General features: G+C 38.4%; 1 protein-coding gene across 1 annotated transcript in view; it reads right to left on the reverse strand.

Annotated features, from left to right (window-relative positions):
- TTN (titin) overlaps positions 1-19,591 on the reverse strand; it is a 269,108-nt gene that overhangs the window by 75,668 nt on the left and 173,849 nt on the right. The window contains exons 231-269 of the mRNA XM_070580292.1: positions 18,966-19,063; positions 18,131-18,299; positions 17,765-18,031; positions 17,392-17,658; positions 17,021-17,299; positions 16,521-16,929; positions 16,292-16,416; positions 15,923-16,189; positions 14,865-15,134; positions 14,473-14,775; positions 14,075-14,377; positions 13,616-13,803; positions 13,411-13,525; positions 13,020-13,304; positions 12,771-12,922; positions 11,934-12,081; positions 11,613-11,790; positions 11,178-11,299; positions 10,797-11,084; positions 10,391-10,687; positions 10,087-10,273; positions 9,492-9,607; positions 9,098-9,397; positions 8,598-8,897; positions 8,399-8,504; positions 8,096-8,292; positions 7,699-8,004; positions 7,322-7,600; positions 6,432-6,731; positions 6,025-6,327; positions 5,552-5,914; positions 4,934-5,236; positions 4,503-4,802; positions 3,729-4,025; positions 3,343-3,627; positions 2,960-3,253; positions 1,050-1,349; positions 624-932; positions 345-535 (exon numbers count right to left, since the gene is read on the reverse strand). Of these exons, the coding sequence (XP_070436393.1) occupies positions 345-535; positions 624-932; positions 1,050-1,349; positions 2,960-3,253; positions 3,343-3,627; positions 3,729-4,025; positions 4,503-4,802; positions 4,934-5,236; positions 5,552-5,914; positions 6,025-6,327; positions 6,432-6,731; positions 7,322-7,600; positions 7,699-8,004; positions 8,096-8,292; positions 8,399-8,504; positions 8,598-8,897; positions 9,098-9,397; positions 9,492-9,607; positions 10,087-10,273; positions 10,391-10,687; positions 10,797-11,084; positions 11,178-11,299; positions 11,613-11,790; positions 11,934-12,081; positions 12,771-12,922; positions 13,020-13,304; positions 13,411-13,525; positions 13,616-13,803; positions 14,075-14,377; positions 14,473-14,775; positions 14,865-15,134; positions 15,923-16,189; positions 16,292-16,416; positions 16,521-16,929; positions 17,021-17,299; positions 17,392-17,658; positions 17,765-18,031; positions 18,131-18,299; positions 18,966-19,063 (9,566 nt within the window). The remainder of the gene's footprint in view (positions 1-344; positions 536-623; positions 933-1,049; positions 1,350-2,959; positions 3,254-3,342; positions 3,628-3,728; positions 4,026-4,502; positions 4,803-4,933; positions 5,237-5,551; positions 5,915-6,024; positions 6,328-6,431; positions 6,732-7,321; positions 7,601-7,698; positions 8,005-8,095; positions 8,293-8,398; positions 8,505-8,597; positions 8,898-9,097; positions 9,398-9,491; positions 9,608-10,086; positions 10,274-10,390; positions 10,688-10,796; positions 11,085-11,177; positions 11,300-11,612; positions 11,791-11,933; positions 12,082-12,770; positions 12,923-13,019; positions 13,305-13,410; positions 13,526-13,615; positions 13,804-14,074; positions 14,378-14,472; positions 14,776-14,864; positions 15,135-15,922; positions 16,190-16,291; positions 16,417-16,520; positions 16,930-17,020; positions 17,300-17,391; positions 17,659-17,764; positions 18,032-18,130; positions 18,300-18,965; positions 19,064-19,591) is intronic.

Consider the following 19,591-nt stretch of genomic DNA (forward strand, 5'->3'; position numbering starts at 1 on the left):
CTTATTTTAAAATTCGTTATTTTGGTAGGGAAGACTATAAAAAGAAATAAATCTATAAGCTCAAATAAATGCATAGTTTTAAAATATATAGACTCAAACATGGAGAAAGCCTTTTAAAATGAGAATATGTAAACTTATTGTACCTAATAGTGGATCTCTCAAGTAAACGAGGATCCATATATCCAACAGTATTTACTAAGTGACCTTATGTGCATGGTGCTAAAAACTATAATAAAGCTTGTGATTTTGAGTTTAATCATTAAATTCCAAGGTTTTGCTAGAACAGTGTTAATTCAGAGTCATATCCTTTTAATGTGTATAAGAAAATATTTAGAAGAGTTTACCCCATATCTCTTCTCTACAGCAGTGTTGGTGACTTCCTCCCATTCACTCTTCTTCCTACTTGCATCACGTTTGTCAATGACATAATGGGTAATTTCACTGCCACCATTGTCTAGAGGAGCATCCCAAGTCAAGTAGCAAGATTCAGCTTTAATGTCAGTAACAGCAAGATTTCTTGGTGGGGATGGACGATCTGGAAAGGAACCAACAGAGGAGACTGAGAAGGCAATTCTTAAACAGACATTGGATTTCATTTTGATATAAAAAAGCATGTCACTTACCATATACTTCAACGTGAACATTTCGGAACACTGAGCCAAGGCGATTGGAAGCAGTAACTGTGTAAGTGCCTTTGTCTGCCCGGACTGCTTTGGGAATGCTAAGCTCAGTCTTTGCCTCACTTCGGGATACTTCTTCCTTTGTTATCTTAAGTGCGTCAGTGGGTTTTTCAATCACAGTTTCATTCTTGGACCACTCAATCTTAGGCATTGGAAGGCCTGTCACATCTGCGGGGATGTTAACAGGCTCTCCTGCCTTAACTTTGATAGTGTCTCCTCGAACAGCCAGGCGCAACTTAATAGTTGGAGGCACTGCAAAGAGAAGCGAAATAGAAAAAAAATAGCAAAGTCATAAGGATGTTTGCTTAACCTATGAGATAAAGGCAGCACTGTAAAGTGCATTAAAATTATTATGTTCAGATTCCACACCTTCATCATCTTGTATGACCACATTAAGAGGCAAGGATGGTTCACTTTCACCAATTTCATTGACGGCTTTGACACGGAATTCATACATTTGGTGTTCGTCAAGATTTTCAACCAGAAAAGATGTGGTTGGGCAGAGTCGCGTGTTAACTCTTTCAAAGTCAGGTTTATCGTGACGCCGTTTTTCAATGATGTAGCCTTGGATGGGGCTGCCACCATTGTTACGGGGCTCTTTCCAGTCCAGGGTGATAGTGGACTTCGTCCTTTCTGTATATGTGAGCCTCTCAGGAGACGTTGGAGGACCTTTAACAAGAGGCAAGTTGAAAGGACAAGCATGAAATAAATATTCATATAAGAAATGATATTTCACTTTAAATTAATTTTGTGGAAAATAAGTTTCTGTTGGATAACCTTATATCCATCTTTAAAATCTTTCTCAAAACATCTCCATTACCAGAATTATGGGCATTCATATAGGCAGAATTTTTACAGTCAAGATTATTGATTAAAAATAAATCAAGGGGAGGGGCCGCCCTGTGGTGCAGCGGGTAAGTGAGCACGTTCCGCTTCAGCGGCCTGGGGTTTGCCGGTTCAGATCCCGGGTGCAGACATGGCACCGCTTGGCAAGCCATGCTGTGGTAGGCGTCCCACATATAAAGTAGAGGAAGATGGGCATGGATGTTAGCTCAGGGCCAGTCTTCCTCAGCAAAAAGAGGAGGATTGGCAGCAGATGTTAGCTCAGGGCTAATCTTCCTCAATAAATAAATAAATAAATAAATAAATAAATCAAGGGGAATGAATACTTTTTTTATATTTAACATTTTAGATGTTTTACCTGTCACTGGGAGAGTTTCTAATGCTAATGAACTAGGAGAGCAGGTCTGTGAAGTTTTGCTTTGGATGACCAGCTGAGAGCAACGTGTTTCCTCTTATTAACGGACAGTGGATACATCTACTGAACACACTTAGAACCATGTTACCTCAGATGTGGGTTTAAAATAGGGTGGAAAGAGAATTTATGTAATACTGCTGTAGTTTTGTGTCCCAAAGGACAAAACAGAAAAAGTAAGCTTTGAATGGTGAAACTAGACCCAATCCACTCCGGCTGACTATTACTGCAACCAGAAGCAGAGCTTTTCACTGGAAGCCCAAGTCTGTTCTGATACCTCTGGCACAGCTGCAGGTCTAGGGGACATTCTGAGATGAGCTGTTACAGTGGGGATGAAATTTCCTTTCTTTTTTTTTGGCAGGATAGTGGTGGTCGTAGAGGAATAACTCCTCTGTCTCTTGGGAAATGGGTCATCATCAAAGACTTTGCTTTACTGGATGGGATGTCAATGTGCTTTACCAAGTTTGTGCAATTTGAAGGTTTCATATTTGTTCATATTAGTCAAGGAAATTTCCTTTGGCTGGTTTTCTATTCTCTGGTGGCTCATTCTGGTTTCTGGTCTCTGTATCCTTCCAGTGTGGGGACTACTTGGGGCTAAAGGAAGACTAAGGCATTTATGCTAAGGCAGTTATCTGTCTTGTAATCTTTCAAAAAAATGAACTCTTTTTAACTACTAGTCTATTAAATTAATTACTCTAGTGTATTACAATAGATGTATTACATCTATTGAAAAGATGTAATATTTCTAAACGATTTTTAGGGCATTGCTAAGTTCTAATAGATTCAGGTTTTTCAGTACACAAAGCGATGCATGGTTTTGCAAAATTACACTGAGCCAAAAATTACACTGAAATTATAACAAATATGGTATTCTTAAAGTTGCTGGTAGTTATTTGATTTACCTTTCTTATTAGTCTCTAGCTTTAAGTCTTGAGACCTTATTTATAAGGCTCAATAAATAAATTACATGACTGCAAGCAAACAGTATTTACTTTACAAACACCATGAAAACCGTCTCTTTTACCTAGTGGATCAACTGCAAGAATTGGTCCTATTTCAACAGGAGGGCCACAGCCAAACTTGTTCTTGGCAATCACACGGAACATATATTCTTGTCCCTCAAGGAGACCTGTGATGTCACATTTAGATCTGTCAGTCTCTATTGGTTGTCTCCAAGTATGCATCTTAGCATCTTTTCTTTCAATAATAAAGCCCGTGATGTCACTTCCTCCATCATCTTCTGGATCAGACCAGTTAAGCAGACACATCTTTCTGTTTGTTACAACAGGTTTTAAGTCAAGAACTGGACCAGGGACATCTGAAAAGTAAAACAACAGGAAAAAAATCAATGCAATAAGATAGTATCACTTGGGAAAATCTTATGAAAATCCATGTAACATTCCTTACCAAAAACTTCTACCCTGGTGGCTGCAAATTTGGAACCACAGCTATTGGTAGCTGTAATCACATATCTGCCATGATCTTTTCTCAATGCATTCTTGATAATTAGTTCAGATTTGGTTCCAACATTCTCTATTACAACACGGTCTTTATCCAGCTCCCCTTCTTCTATTGTCCATACTTTTGTAGGCACTGGACGACCAGTTACCACAGCTGGAATTCTAAGAGTCTTCCCAGCCATTATTTGTATTCCAGCCTTGACAGAAACATCTAGTTCCACAGTGGGAGGCTCTGTTGAAAGAGAACAATCATACGTTAGCCCAAGAAAGATGTAAAAAAATGACCCCATATGGGAAAATATCCATTATATTATTCATATAATTCTTAAGTACCTTTTGGTTCAGCCACAGTAACAGGTTCTGTCTCTCCAGGTGGTCCTTCACCTGCAGCATTGACAGCACTCACTCGAAGTTTGTAATCAGCACCCTCTCGGATTTCTCTGACCGTGTACTGACGGGCCTTGATCATCTTCTCTGTGCAGCGTGACCATTCATTTGTGCCAACCAGCTGCTTATCGACAAAGTAACCAATAATTTCCCCACCACCATTGAAAGCTGGGGGTTCCCATTCGAGTTCAATGGTTGTAGAGCTTGTGTCAGCGACTCTTGGGACAGGTGGCCCAGGTGGAGCTAGAATGAATGGAGACATACAAATTGAAACTCACTGACGGTTTTGAAATGTTACATAGCTTACTCTATCCCACTTTCTTCTTTTTTTTCACAATGCATTGCATGTAATATGGGTAAGTGTTGTTGTGTGAAACTTTTAAATTATATATACAGATGCTGAAAATTTTATATTGCAATCTCAGTATGAGTCTGTAGCCATTGCTAGTATTTTGATTTTTTTCAGCTTTATTGAGATATTATTGACATATAAAATATATGATTTATGTGTACAACACAAGTATTTGATACACGTATATATTGCAAAATGATTACCACAATAATGTTAGTTAACACCTCCGTCCCCTCACATGGTTACCGTTTTTTGGGTAGTGATAACATTTAAGATCTACTCTCTTAAGAACTTTCAAGTATATAGTACAGTACTGTTAATTACAGTCACCATGCTGTACCCCACTTTCTTTGTAAGGAATTACTTACCGATTGGATCACGTGCTGTTTTGGGATCTGAAGGGGGACTGAACTTTCCAGGTCCAGCTGCGTTTTCAGCACATACTCTGAAGACATAGGTGAGTCCCTCTAATAGGCCTTCTACATTGGTCTTCAAAGAATTGAGGAGGTTTCTGTTGACACGGGACCAATGTGTACTATTAACCTCACGTTTTTCAAGCCAGTAACCTAAGATGGGGCTTCCATTATCTTTTGGTTCATTCCATGTCACTAGCATACTGTTGCTGGTAACATCTTCCACAATAGGCTTATCGGGTGCATCAGGTGGTTCTGATAAAATAAATAACATATTTGAATTAGTTCCCTAGTATGACATAAAAATTCAAGTTTACAAGTTGTGATAATGTATATACCAATGCATATGATAAAAAGGCCAAATCTAGATGCTGTAAGGACCTTACCAAATGGATCTTTAGCTATAAGTGGCTTTGAAACACATGGTGGTCCAGGTCCAAACCTATTTTCCGCTCTTACACGGAAGAGGTACTCTTTTCCTTCAATCAGCTTTGTCACTGGATATTTGCAATGTCTAAGTGTTGAAGTGACAACAATCCATTCGGAGTCAGGTTTTGTCTTGTCTTTCTTTTCCAAAGTGTAGTTTATAATTTCACTGCCACCATCATCAAGGGGTGGTTCCCATTTACAGACGACTGAGTTCTTTCTAACATCTTCAAATACGAAGTTGATCGGTGGTCCTGGTGTATCTAATATTTCAAAAGAGAGCGGTGATTAAAAATTTGTGTAGAAATGGTTGCAATGGAAAATGTAAATGTTAATATGCTCCTCTGAAATAAGCTTCTGCTTTTTCTACATTGCCTATCTTTGTATCACATTAGCTAATGAATAACATGGTCGGTTAATTTCTTTTACATAGCCTGGAAAAGAAAATGAGACTGAAGGTATCTTAATGAAGCTATTTCCCACTTCTTTTAACTCCCCCAAAACACTTCATTTTTGTGTTTTACTAAAACTCTTACATAGACTTTCTTCCATTGGGAAGGGTAGTTTTACTTACTCACCTAGCACACTGACAGTGCAAGGAGCTTTTGCAATACCATGGTCATTTTCAGCTTTGATCATATATTGGCCATGGTCAGGTCGAATAGAATCTCGGACGCGTAGTTGAGATTCTCCTTTTTTACTATTGTCAATGCTCAAACGCTCCGTCAGAGACAGGACAAATGGTTCTTCTTCTTGAACTTCACCCCTCCTCCTCCTAACCATGGGTGCTACTCGCTTCTTAATTTCCTCTGGTGTAATAATTTCTTCATCCTTTATCCATGTAATAGTTGGGTAAGGTGACCCAGAAATAGTTGCATCGAGTGCTATTTCATCACCTCGTCTCACTTCTAGGCTTGATCTCAGAATGACTTTTGGGGCATCTGTAATGATTAAAAACAACTGTTTTCAATTCTGATTAAAATATCTGATAAAACATTATTCTTATTTATTTTACAATGGGAAAATGGCAACCTCATTAAACAAAACTTACCAATAGGATCTACAGCTTTGGTTGGAGGAGTGGCCCGAGAAGGTTCACTGATACCGGCAGCATTTTCTGCTCGCACACGGAACTGGTATTCCTTTCCCTCTTCGAGTCCTTTTGCTGTATAGGTCAGGACGGGTACCAGGTGTTCATTACATCTCTTCCATCTCTCTTCACCCTTAGCAATCTTCTCTATGATGTAACCCATTATCTTGCTCCCTCCATCATACAAAGGTGGCTTCCATGTAATAGTCATTGCCTCTGCTGTAGGATTATGAACCTCAACATCTACAGGTGGATCAGGGGGCTCTGAAGAACAAGAGAAAAACTGTTAATATAGGGAAACTCATCTTCTTAAAATAAAAAAATTGCACATTAATTCCTAGCTATATTACTTCCAAGCCCAAACTTACGCTTTGGATCTTGAGCAATGACTGGATTTTTCAGTTCAATATATTCGCCTCCACCAATCTTGTTGACAGCCTTAACACGGAAGAAGTATTCACCATTTGGTATGAGATCTTTTACAGTCCAGGACAGTTTGTTCTCACCAGACATGACTGGTATATATGTCCTCCTCCCAGCTTCTCTGCGTTCCAGGACATAATGAAGAATTGGGCTTCCACCATCATATTCTGGAGGTTCCCAGGTTAATTTACAAGAACTCTTGGTCACGTCGCTTGCTTTAATATCTTTGCATGGTCCAGGTAGGCCTGTTAGAAATAGAATTGATAGTTATTATTGTAATCTGAAAAGTCAGTGTATTGATAGTACACTTTCCAAGTTGGACTATTCACAGTTTTTGGGGAATAATCTTTGATGTGCTGGAGCATCCTTTACATGGCAGGCCATTTAGCAACCTTGGCCCCCAACTACTAAATGTCAGTAGCTCCCCCCAAATCTTTGTTCCAAGGAAAACTGGACTCCCAAATTTCCAAACACCATCTATGTTGGGGGGGAGGGGAGAGAAAAATGTTACTACCCCTGGTTGAGGACACTATGGAAAAATGTAAATACAATTAATGAATGAATATTGGTTATTTAAGCATTCTTTCGGTATGCTTTTATCTGAATTAGTTCTTCACATGCAAATAATTACACAGAAAAAAATTAGTCTAATCAGGGTATAACTAACAATTTCATCTCTTTAGAATTGCCTTGCTTCTCATATGGGAAAAATAATGTGAAAGGACAATTAGTTTACAAATGGCCAACTCATGAAGCCATTTATACTAACGCCGCAAAGTTAACTAATTTTCCCAACACATGAAGAATGTCTGGTGTTTCTTCACAGAATGATTACCTATGACTTTGACATTGATTGAGCCAGTTGCTGAGCCAAGCTTATTCTCCAGTGTAATGGTGTAAACTCCAGCATCTGCATGGACACTCTTGGGAACTTCGAGGTGTGCAGAGATGTGATCGCTCTTCATTGTTAATCTATCACTTGCTTTAACTTCTTTGCCATCTTTATGCCAACTAACGGTTGGAACTGGGACAGCTCTGAAGGGAACAGGAATGCTTAACTTTTCACCTTCAATAACAACAATGTCGTGAGTCTCCAGATCAATTGTTGGCTTGCCTGTAAGATAGGATCCAGAAGAGGGAAAAAGAATATGTCAAAATGCAATGCATGAGTAAAGCCTATTTTATTAATTATAAAAGAAACTGTGTTCTTACAATCTGGGTCTTTGGCAACCACATTTTCGGAGATTTCAGATGGCTCACTGACACCAACAGCATTGACAGCTCTCACTCTCAGAACATATTCCTTGTCAGGAACAACGCCTTCTTCAACCTTGAATTTCAAGTCTTTTATTGGGCGAGAATTAACTCGCATCCATTTTTCAGTGCCTACTGGACACATTTCAACATGGTATCCTATAATAGGGCTTCCACCATTTTTCTCTGGAGGCTTCCAAGCAATGGCAATGTGCTTTCTCCCAGCATCAGTCACATGCAGGTCAAGGGGAGGTGAAGGAGGACCTGAAAAAAGGGTGAAACATGCTCATCCGCAATCTTACCATTAAGCTCTAGACGATATCCTTGGTATCTCCTTTGTATCAGCACTACTCACTTGTTGGATCTTCAATTGACAGGATTTCCGTGGGTTCACTTGGATGACCAACTCCAGCTTCATTTTCTGCCCGAACCTGAAACTGGACCTCTGTTCCTTCAATGACATCAGTTACTCTGAAGTTACAGTCGGGTCCTGAGGTCTTTCCAGCTTTCACCCAACGGGTGCCTAACTTTTCTTTCTTCTCAATGACATATCTATTGAAAAAAAAACAAAGTATTTCATTAGCATTAAGAGAAAAAACAAAGTTAAGAATTTTCAGCTGAGTGTAAATTATTCTTTCTGAATTAATTAAAATTCTACCTCTGTATTGGTCTTCCACCATCATTTTTAGGTGGTTCCCACTTCAGGTCAACATGTCGTTTCGTCACATCAACCACTGTCAGAGCATAGGGTGGTCCAGGTGTGGCTGAAGGCAAAATATTCAATGGTTAGGAAACCCAAAGGGAAAAGTGATAATCCACTACAAATAGTGTCACAAAGATTAAGCTAGAGAGCATACTGAAAGTGTCTTTGGCCAGGACGGAGTCCTCGACTTCACAGTAGTCGCTTTGTCCTATGGCATTTTCTGCAGCGACTCGGAACACATATAAGGAGCCCTCTGTCAGTGGGGTTACTGTGCACTTGGTGTCCTTGACGGTCGTGTCCACCGTTTGCCAGCCTTTTCGCCTCACATCTCTCTTTTCCACGATGTAGTTGGTGATGGGGGACCCTCCATCTTTCTCAGGGACTGTCCACTTTAGGTCTGCTGTATTTTTTGTGATATTAATAACTTCAAGCCAGCGAGGTGGTGATGGAGGATCTGAAGAAGAAAAAAAGAAAAACAGATTCAGTTTTTTATTGTGCAATATTCAATCTTCACTAAATTCTCTAGTAGTCACTAGGAAATCATCTATCAAGGATGAAATAATCTCGTAATGAGTTTTTCATATTTTCTCTTATTGTAGTTCTCAGATATAGTTCAGAAGAATTTATATACCCCAGACATCAATAGTGACTTACATAGCTTCTCCCGGCAAAGCACAGGGTCACTGGGTTCGCTGGGTTCACTTTCCCCGGCCTTGTTCACAGCTCTAACTCGGAATGAGTATTCCTGACCTTCCATGAGCCCCGGGAGCAAATGCTGAGTGGTGGGAACCCCTTCAGCCACTCGGACCCAGTCCTCTGTTCCAGTCTTTAGCATTTCAATGACGTAAGACTCAATCTTTGCCCCTCCATCATGTTCTGGCTTTGTCCAATTCAGCATTATTGACGTTTTGCCTATATCTTTCACAGTTGGTTTTCCAGGGGGCCATGGAGGGTCTGCAAGCCAATGGAATGAAATCATTATTTAGGTTTGTAAAAAAGGAGCTAATATAAGCTTCAAAGTAACCACAGAAAAATAGGTAAATAATACCTATGGGATCTTTTATTAAGATCGGTTCTGTTGATCGACTTGGTTTTCCAGGTCCAGCAAGATTTTCAGCCAACACACGGAATCTGTACTTTTTCTTATTGGTGAGCCCTTTCACTCTGAATTAGGAACAAAGTAAGAGTTGAGTAACATGAAAGCAGAAACTTCTCTGTTTATGTTACATAGGAGCTAATTTATTTAAATTGTGAAAACTGATATGGAAATTTAACTAAAAATATTTCAGTATACATTTAAAATTGCCTCTTAACTGTCACATACTTTAGATTTGGCCAAATGTACCAATCTAATTATAATGTTTATAATAATGATCATTATTATATATATTTGTATATACATATAATATACTGGAGGACCAAATACTTTGAAACGTCAAGAAAGTTAATATTTTAGAGTAAGAAATTAAGAAATGTGTCCTTGAATGAAATTTATATCATTTTTGAAATTATATGGTAATAGGAAATATAAGTAAAATAATTAAAAATTTTATAGTAATACATAATCATGTATAATCAAAAATAATGCTAAAGAATGAAAATTTGTATATACAGCTGTTTTAACATCTTGATGGAGATTCTACCTGTATGTTGTGTCCTTTACTGGCATCTTATTGCACCTAACCCATTTATCAGTATCAGGATCTAATCTTTCAACCCAATATCCAGTGATTGGGCTGCCACCATCATCATCTGGCTCACACCATGTGAGAGTCACTGCATCTTTAGTGATATCAGAAGGTTCAAGGCGAGTTGGAGGTCCAGGTGGATCTATTGACAGGATAATGATATAAGTATTATACGTCCTATGTATATAAATACGAGACCTAAATCCAAGTTTGACACAAACATCCTTTTTTTTTGTCAACTGATTAAGGAGAAACTTACCAAACTGATATTTGGCTGTTATTGGAGTGGCCTGAACTGGTTCACCAACACCATACATGTTTTCTGCAGCAACTCTGAAGAGGTATTCTTTATTGGGGATTAAGTTGGTTGCCTTGAATTTTGTATCCTTGACAGTTGATGAGAGCTTGTGCCACATATCACTGTCAGCTGCTCTTCTCTCCACAACATAGTTTGTGATTTTAGATCCACCATCATCTCGTGGTGGGTTCCATGTTAGAAGACATGACTCGTTGGTCACTTCTGTGATGTCAAAAGCAGCTGGTGGTCCAGGTTTATCTGTGGATGACATTACACACTCAGAAAAAAACCCATATTTTGTTAATAGTTTTATTTTAAAAGTAGCTGAAATGAGTTTGCCCATTTTTAAAATGAGAGCCTCCTTTACCTAAGACGTTCACTTCTGCCACGGCAGTGGCCCGACCACAGACGTTCACAGCCTCGATAATGTATCTGCCAGTGTCACTTCTCTTGCTATCGACGATAGTCACGGTGGATTTTTTAGGAACATTTTCAATGGTGATTCTTTTGTCCTGCCTCAGAAGCGTGTCAGCCTTCGTCCAAGTTATTGTAGGTTCAGGTTTTCCAGTGACAGTGGCAGGAAGTTCAATCTTAGTTCCTGCCTTTACAGTGAGACCAGCAAGGAGCTTCACGTCGAGGAAAATTTCTGGAGCCTCTGAATTGGAAAAGATCATTTACTATATTAGCAAGTTCAGGCAGAATTAAAGTCAGAGGCCTGGTTGATAATACAGAAACCAAAAATAAATACCCTGTGCGTCCACAGCCTGGATTTCATCTGTGGGCTTGCTTGGTTTGCTGGCACCTTGCCTATTCAAGGCCTTCACACGGTAGGAATACCACTGGCCTTCGTCAAGGCCTGTCACTTCCATTCTGTCAGAAAACATCATAGGATATTTTACTATAACGTCTATAATCTATCCCACTGTGTAGTATTCATAATCTTTCCAAAATGCATACTCTTGATATAATATTATTCTCTAAATTAACTCTGGATTGCTTCAATATTGTAACTAATGAAAACCCTGAGTAGGGGCCAAGTTCAGGAGCACTTTTTAAAATCAGATGGCACATCAGGGGAATTCTCAATGAAAAAAGCGAGTATTTAGATTTTCCAAAAGAATACTTTCATTTAAGTGAGTAACAGTAAACATTTATTCTTGTACCAAAGAATTAAAAAACCTACTTTGTTTCTGCAACTGGTTCCCCACAGGCAACCCATCGATCAGAACCACGTGGACATTTTTCAACTATATATCCTTTGATGCGTGAACCCCCATCATATTTAGGTGGATCCCATGTTAGGAAGATGCTCTTGGCTGTTCGATCTCTCCATTTAACATTCTCTGGTGGGTCAGGTACCGCTGTAACATTTTAAAGAGAGCGTCAGACTTAGATAGGCCAACTGTGAAATCTGCATATTGCCAACCCATAACTTCAACTCCAGGTCTAAAAACAGAGACAGGTAACAAGAGGCTAGGTAAGGAATTATCCAGAATGTACTCACTTGCAGGAGCTGACATATTTACAGGTTCATCAACATATGCAGGTTCTCCAGGGCCACACTTGTTACGAGCACAGACTTTAAATAAATATTCTTTTCCTTGAACAAGATCAGGAACTGTGAATTCTAGGTCAGTCACAGAGTCTATAACCTGGGACACAGAAATACAGTTAATTAGTTGCCCAAGTCAAAAGATTTTTACCGTGAGCAGGGATACAAATGGAAGTTGTTTTGAACGCTGAGGATTATTATTATATTAATTTCACATTAGGGAGAAATTGCAAATTAAAACACATAGTAATATTTGACCCTTAAAATAAGGTGAAACTGTTTCATAGTTGGTACACATTAAATAAGTGGCAAACAATCTGTTGATTCTTTCTACCAGCTTGATTATTAGAAATACGATTTTAAATCAAGGGAAGAATACTAATGAGTATACACTGAGGAGGAAAAAATGGCAGATTAGGCTAACTAAGGCAATATAGCGGAGTGAGAAGTATGACCACCAGGGAGTTAAGTATTTAGTGTCCTTAGAATGGCTTATGGCTTAATAGGGGCATTTGGATACTTATCAGGTATCAAGTGAGTAAGTATGTTTTGTTTTATTTTTTAACAAACCTAGCTGAAAATTTCGTAAGGCTCACAAAATACGGCAATAATACCAAATCCTGGTTGAACCACCTCAGGAAGCATTAGCTTCAATGCATTTTAAAAAGTTTTTGGCGCTTTTTCAGCAAGGTAAATGTAAAGACCTATAAACTTTGCATGGTGCCCCAGCATTCTGGGATTTCCCCCACCGTCTCTTCTGGAGTTGGTGCACTGCTGCTCAAAACTCACTTTAGTCCATGTTTTCCGGTTGACTTCTCGCTTTTCAACAAGATATCCAGTTAATGGACTTCCTCCATCATCATCTGGTGGTTCCCAAGTCAAATGTACTGAGTCCCTGGTTATGTCATCAAATTTCAGTTCTTTGGGTGCACTTGGGCGAGCTGAAATAATGCAGTCAGAAGTCAATATCATTAATAGCTTGAACTAGTATTTGTTAATACTGTCAAATCACCTTAGATAACAAGTTTAGTTCCTTACCAATTACATTGACATCAATTTCCCCAGAAATTGCTTTCACACGATTTTCTAATTTCAGTGTATAAATGCCCTTGTCTGGACGTTCACTTGGAGAAATGACCAGTTCAGCATAGGCAGATAAGGTTTTCATTTTCACACGGTCCCCTGCTTCTAGTACTTTATCTCCAAACGCCCAGGTTGCAGTTGGCCTTGGATAGCCTGTACTTGGAACCAGGATCTTGATAGGGTTCGGGACAATAACTTCCAGACCATCTTTAAATGAACTTAAATCCATTGTTGGTTCAGCTACCAAGAAGAAAAATTAATGAGTTTCCAGTACTACATTTAAGTCCCTGGTACCCCACAGTAGCTTTATGCTATCCCCAAATCTAAAAATAAAATATCCATTTACCAAATGCATCATCAGCAGTTAGAGGACCAAGAATTTCAGATGGATCTGAAACACCAGCTTCATTTTCTGCAGATACTCGATATAAATATTTATTTCCTTTTTGTAATCCAGTAACCTAAAATTATGAATCAATATTTGTAAAAAACATATACAGTTAAGTCCATGATCGTACACTGAATATTTTTCTTAGATGCAAATGCCCCACCTTGTAAGTCAGTTCAGGGACAAGTTTCTTATTGCAACGAATCCACTCATCTTTTCCTTCTTCACATCGCTCAATTATGTAGCCCAATATTGGGCTTCCTCCATCTTTCAGAGGAGGTTCCCATGTGAGCTGAACTGATGACTGAGTCTGATCTGAGGAACTTAGGTTCACAGGAGGACTTGGTCTCTCTGGAATGGAAGAAAGAGTTGAAGCATATTGGTTAATTCAGTGACAATTTATTAAGACAATGCTGTAATCATTTCCATCATCTCTATTAAAATATCAGGCTTACTAAATTCATGGAATAAAGTAGGCACAGTCTGGATTTCTATGATTTTGTTCAAATTTTTCTGATGTTCTGCCTTTTCATTAACTTTTATTTAATTTGACTTATTTTAATTGATAGGCCTAATTTCTGGATTTCATGAAGTAATTATTTCTTTTTTTTAATGGACTTACCAATTGGATCAGCAACTTTGACGAAAGGTGTGGCTGCACTTGGTTTTCCAACTCCAATTCGGTTTTGGGCTCTGACCCGGAAACTATACTCCTGTCCTTCCACCACATCAGTGACAGTTGCAGACAAGTCTTCAGCTTTTACTGTCATGGCAGTGTCCCATCTGATAGAAGTTTTGTCTCTTAATTCAATGATGTAATTTGTGATCTCAGCCCCTCCATCATACTCTGGTGGTTCCCATGTCAGTGAGACACCAAATCTATTCACATCTGTGATGGTCACATTCAAAGGAGGGCCTGGAACGTCTGGATTTCATCACAGAAGAAAACATGGGCTTTGGGTTATATCAGGGATAAAAGCAGAGATAAGCTAGTTTGCAATTTACTTAAAAACTTCTTACCATATCTACTCCTTGCTTCCACAGGATTGGCAGTTTCTACTGGTTCACCAGTGCCAACTCTGTTTCTTGCACTCACACGGAATAGGTATTCAACTCCTCCTTTTTGTAGTCCAGTGACAGTAAACTCACAACTGTCTGCACGGTCAGTGGCCAGAACCCAGGTCTTTCTCTTGATGTCACGTCTTTCAACAACATAACCTATGATTTTGCTTCCACCATCAGTTAATGGTTCTTCCCAAGCGAGGCTCACTTCACCATCAAGTGTTTCTGTCACTTCTAAGTTACGTACTGGCCCAGGAACATCTGAAATTTACAAATAAATTTTTTTTTAGTGTGTTATCATGCTTGTGGTTGTGCTTTGCCAATCAAGTCCAAGTGACTCAAGGGCTTACCAATAACTTGTAAATTGATGAAGGCTTCTGCTTTTCCATGTTTGTTCTGAAGCACAATTTTATACCTTCCTTTGTCTCCTTTCTTGGCTTCTAAAATTCTGAAAGAAGTTTTTTCAGCTGTAGTATCAACAGTTTTTGAAGACAGAGCTTCATTTTCTTTAAACCACTCAGCTTCTGCTTTGGGGTAGGCATCATAGGGCACCACCATTGTCAGAGGCTGGCCAACATCAACCACAAGATCTTGATCAGCTGTCTTGATTTTAGGTGCAGCTAGTGAGAAAAATAACATGCGAATGCTTTAAGTTATTTATTGTAGTCTAGCTACACCAAGCTTCTTTACTATGCATTTGTTAGCAAATATTGGTTACATAACCTTGGCATTATGTCACAGTAACTTTACAGCAGAGAACACTAACTGACTTAGAGTTCCCATAGCTTATTTTTCAAATTATCAGACTCTGGAGAATAGAGGATCAAGGATGATGCAAAACATGAAATCTCCATTCTTTGCCAAAAATAATAGAGGATTAAACATAGTGCAAAATACGTTGTTCTTCTTCTTTTTTTTTTTTTTAATAAAGTGGGCATCTCATACTTCAAGATAAAGCAGAAAAACTTTTTCTCATGTTTAAGAGGTACACTAATGGCCTTTTCATAATGACAACCTATAAGGATGTCTTGGAAGCTTGGGTCAGGATGCGAAAAGACCTAGGAGGCCACACAGAGGTTTGGAAAGTAGAAGAGAAAGGGGCTATCTCCAGGTCTGGGTTTGCTAGGAAGATTCTAAGGGTGATAGGTTAATTCTAGGAATTAATGAACGGCCACTGTGTGCCAGAAACTGTTCGAGGTTCTAGCATGTAAAGAGGAATTGCCATCAATTTCCTCTTACTGAGGACATTTTGTAGTAAAAGGAATTAGAATAGTTAACGTGTGGATAGGGCTTAATAGAAATTAAAGGCTTTCACAAGCATTCTATCATTAACTAACTATGAAATCTGAAACTTACACAGTATCTGTGATATTGTGAGAATATTTGAAAATAAAAGAAAGGGACTTACCTGCCAGTTCAAGCTTAGCTCTGGCTTCTTTGTCTTTAGCAATAAATCTGTATTCACCCTGGTCACGTGGCCTAATGTCACAAATCTGTAGCCTGTGTATCTTTCCTTCACTCATCATTTGGTGTTTGTCACCCTGGACAATAATCATGTTATTTTTTAGCCATTGGACTTCCACCTTATCTTTGTTGAGCTCAGCCCAAAAGACAACATCAGTACCAGGAGCTTCAAGAATATCTTGGGGAGGCCTGATGATCTCAACAGGGATTTCTGAAAAGAAAATGTGAAATAAATACAAACAGGTTTGTATTTGGATTAACAACTTTTAAAAACTGGTACTAATATTAAAATGGTTCTTTCATCAAAATGTACCTTCCACAAAAAGTCTAGCTCTAGACTTCCTGTCGTCCACTCCACAAGCATATTCACATTCATCATCCAGCCTGCAATCTTTTATAATGAGTCGATGTACACTTCCATCTTTTTCAAATTTGTATCTAAAAGAAGAGGTTGAGAGATTGGTAAGCTTGCATAAGGACCACTCAGTTGTCAAAAGTGTATATACGGCTACAGAAATAGAGATTAAGAAGCTTTCACTTACTTTTTGCCTTCTTTGATTTCCCTCCCATTTCTGTACCATTTTACATTTGCTTTCTCTCTGGAGAGCTGGCAGGAGAAGACAGCATCATCAAACTCAGTGACTGTCTGGTCTTCCAAGTGTTCCACAAATTCTGTAGGGGCTTCTATGATGAGAAGCTCAGCAACAGATTTATCTTGTCCAGCAGTGACGATGTATTCACCCTCATCTGGGAAGCCACAGTCTTTAATGATTAGAGAGTGCTTATATTTATCAATTCTGTATAAAACACGGTTGTCAAAAGCCACCTCTTCTCCATTTTTGGTCCACTTTAGTGTTACATTGAGACGATTCACCTTGCACCAGAATGTGACAGATTTCTTCTCCATTGTTTCAATATCTTTAAGAGGCTCAACAATCCTAAGGTCTTCCTCTGTTGTAAAGGAGAAGAATAAGGTTGATTTTAATTGTTTTCATAATACGAACTGGTTTAAAAATTCTCTAAAGCCATATAAGTGACTTACCTTCTACTATTAGATTGGCTGCACTCTTAACATTTTCACCTCTATGATTGGTCAGAGACACACTATAGTTGGCTTGATCATCTAATCGTGCATCTCTAATCCTGAGGGTGTAGACCAGGTCTTTTTGGAGAATAATGTATTTTGAACTATCAAATATGGCTTCATCATTTCTGAACCATTTGGCTTTGGCACCTTCAGTATTGACTTCACAGTTGAAGATGACTTCTTGTTGTTCCTTCACACGGGTGTCCTTAAGAGGAACTATGATCCTGAGTTTTTCTGAAAGCAACCAATGAGACTTTTTAGTATGAAGAAGGACCAAAGTGGTAGATAGAAATGTAAGTAAACCCAAGAAGCAGAAACAAACTTACCAATTACTGTCAAGTGAGCTGCTGCTCTGGCGGCCCCAACCATGACTACGTAAGTGCCCATATCTTGTAACGTGGCATCTTTCACAACTAGGATCCTCTTTTTGCCATCAGCAATAACGTCATATTTATCTCCAGATTCAAGTGTCTTATCGTCTCTCTTCCATTGGACTTCAAAGCTTTCCTTTGATATAGAGCAGACAAATTCAGCCTTTTCTCCTTCAAGTATTTCAAGGTTTTGAGGCTTTGAGATAAATTCAGCAGCAAGTTCTGGAAAGAAGAAGTTGCAAGATATCGAAAACTTAAGCATTTGTACTTTAAATGCAACAAGTATGAATTTCTTAAAATAAAATATTACTCATTGTAATTTTCCTACCATGTACTTTGACTTTGCCATCAGTTCGAGAACTTGGGAGTCGGCAGTTGTAGTTGCCAGTATCCTCAAGGTGAGCGTTCTGAATGATCAGGATTCTCTTTCGCCCATCAGTAAGTATTTCATATCTTCCTGTTTCAATGATCTCTTCATCCCCTTTGTACCAAGTCACTTCTGCTCCAGGCTTGGAGACTTCACAAACCAGTTTTATAGTGTCTGTTTCACTAACGTCAACGTTGGTAAGATTTTTGGTAAAGACAGCTTCTTCTTCTGCGGGAATAATAATAATAAAAAAACATTGAGTTAAACTGGAAATTATTATTTTCTTCCCAACACCTATACTTCCATAAAGAAAGACTTTACTCTTACCCACTACTGTCAGCATGCCAGAAGTTCTTGCTGTCCTTACTTCACAGGAATATTCTGCTTCATCATCAAGTAGACATTTGTTGATGACCAGAATGCGCACAGCTCCCTTAGATATAATATCATATTTTTTGCCCTTTTTAATTTCAGCACCATCTTTGAACCAGTGAACCTATATTTAAGATAAATAAATACTTTTATCAGTTTTCTTATTGTTCCTTTACATGTGTGTCCTTAAGAGGAACTATGATCCTGAGTTTTTCTGAAAGCAACCAACAAGACTGATAATATGAAGAACCAAAGTGATAAATACAAATTCAACTAAACCCAAAAAAGCAAGAACAAACTTCTTCAGTTATTAAGTGAGTTGCTCTGATACTATTATCAATTGTTAAAAATAATGAGATCACATAAGTTTAGAGCCATAGAGGGCCTTAGAGATCATGCAGACCAATTCCTTTGTTTTCCACAGGTACAGACTGACTCAATGTTGACTTGCCAATGGTTGTTAATGACACCCAAAAGTACTTAGTTGAGACATATGAAATTGCTGATATTGATTGTTTTTAACCTAAGAAAACAGCAATTTTATACGGTTCAAACTAATAATATCTAAATCTCTTGATTGTGAGTCCAGTGTTTTTCAAGTAATAGTAAATGAATAATACTAAAAAAAGAACAATTAAGTCAAGTATGCATTTCATACTAAAGTAATAATCTTTAAAAGGAAAGTGATGATCAGAGATAGGTTTGACTAACTTTATTTTTCCATTTTGGCCAGACCAAAAGGAAACAAAGTTCTCTGACAATACAAGATAGCAACTATGCAATCACAGACCTTGGCATTTTCTCGGGAGAGTTCACACTCAAATCGAGCCATTTCTTTTTCTTTAACTCGAAGATCGGTGAGTGGTCTTAAGAATTCCACATGCGGAGCTGTAAGAGAAGGTCATCAGAATTCAAAATGAGGTTTCTAGAATTTACTCTAACATTACTGTGGTACATGTTAAGAAAAAGTGCATCTTTTGCAGAACCTTTCCTTAACAGGCTGCAGCTGACTTTGAAATCACTTGGATCTTCCATTCGGGTATGATACTTTGCTTTTTTACATATCTCTGTAGTTTTCATAAAATTGTGTGGCATACTATATGTCCAACTCATTCTATTTATCTAGCGAGCTAGCTAGCTAGCTAGCTATCTTATCTATCTACTTATCGCCAGCTCAGTTCTTCTGAATGACAGCTGGAAGAAAAATCTTCACTGATATTGCTCCACAGTTGAAAGCTGATATTGTCAAAGGAAACATAAGTAGCAAAGAAACATTATCTTATTTAATGCAGCCAGCATAATCTTTGAGAAATTAGTAGAATTCAATGATAATGTAGCTTGAGGCACTATGACCAGTCTTGTTTATGGCTAAGAGGCATGAGTTGGCAATTGAAATTACATAATTCAGCTTTTTTT

The sequence above is a fragment of the Equus przewalskii genome, chromosome 17 (genome assembly GCF_037783145.1).
Source record: "Equus przewalskii isolate Varuska chromosome 17, EquPr2, whole genome shotgun sequence".
Lineage (NCBI taxonomy): Eukaryota > Metazoa > Chordata > Mammalia > Perissodactyla > Equidae > Equus > Equus przewalskii.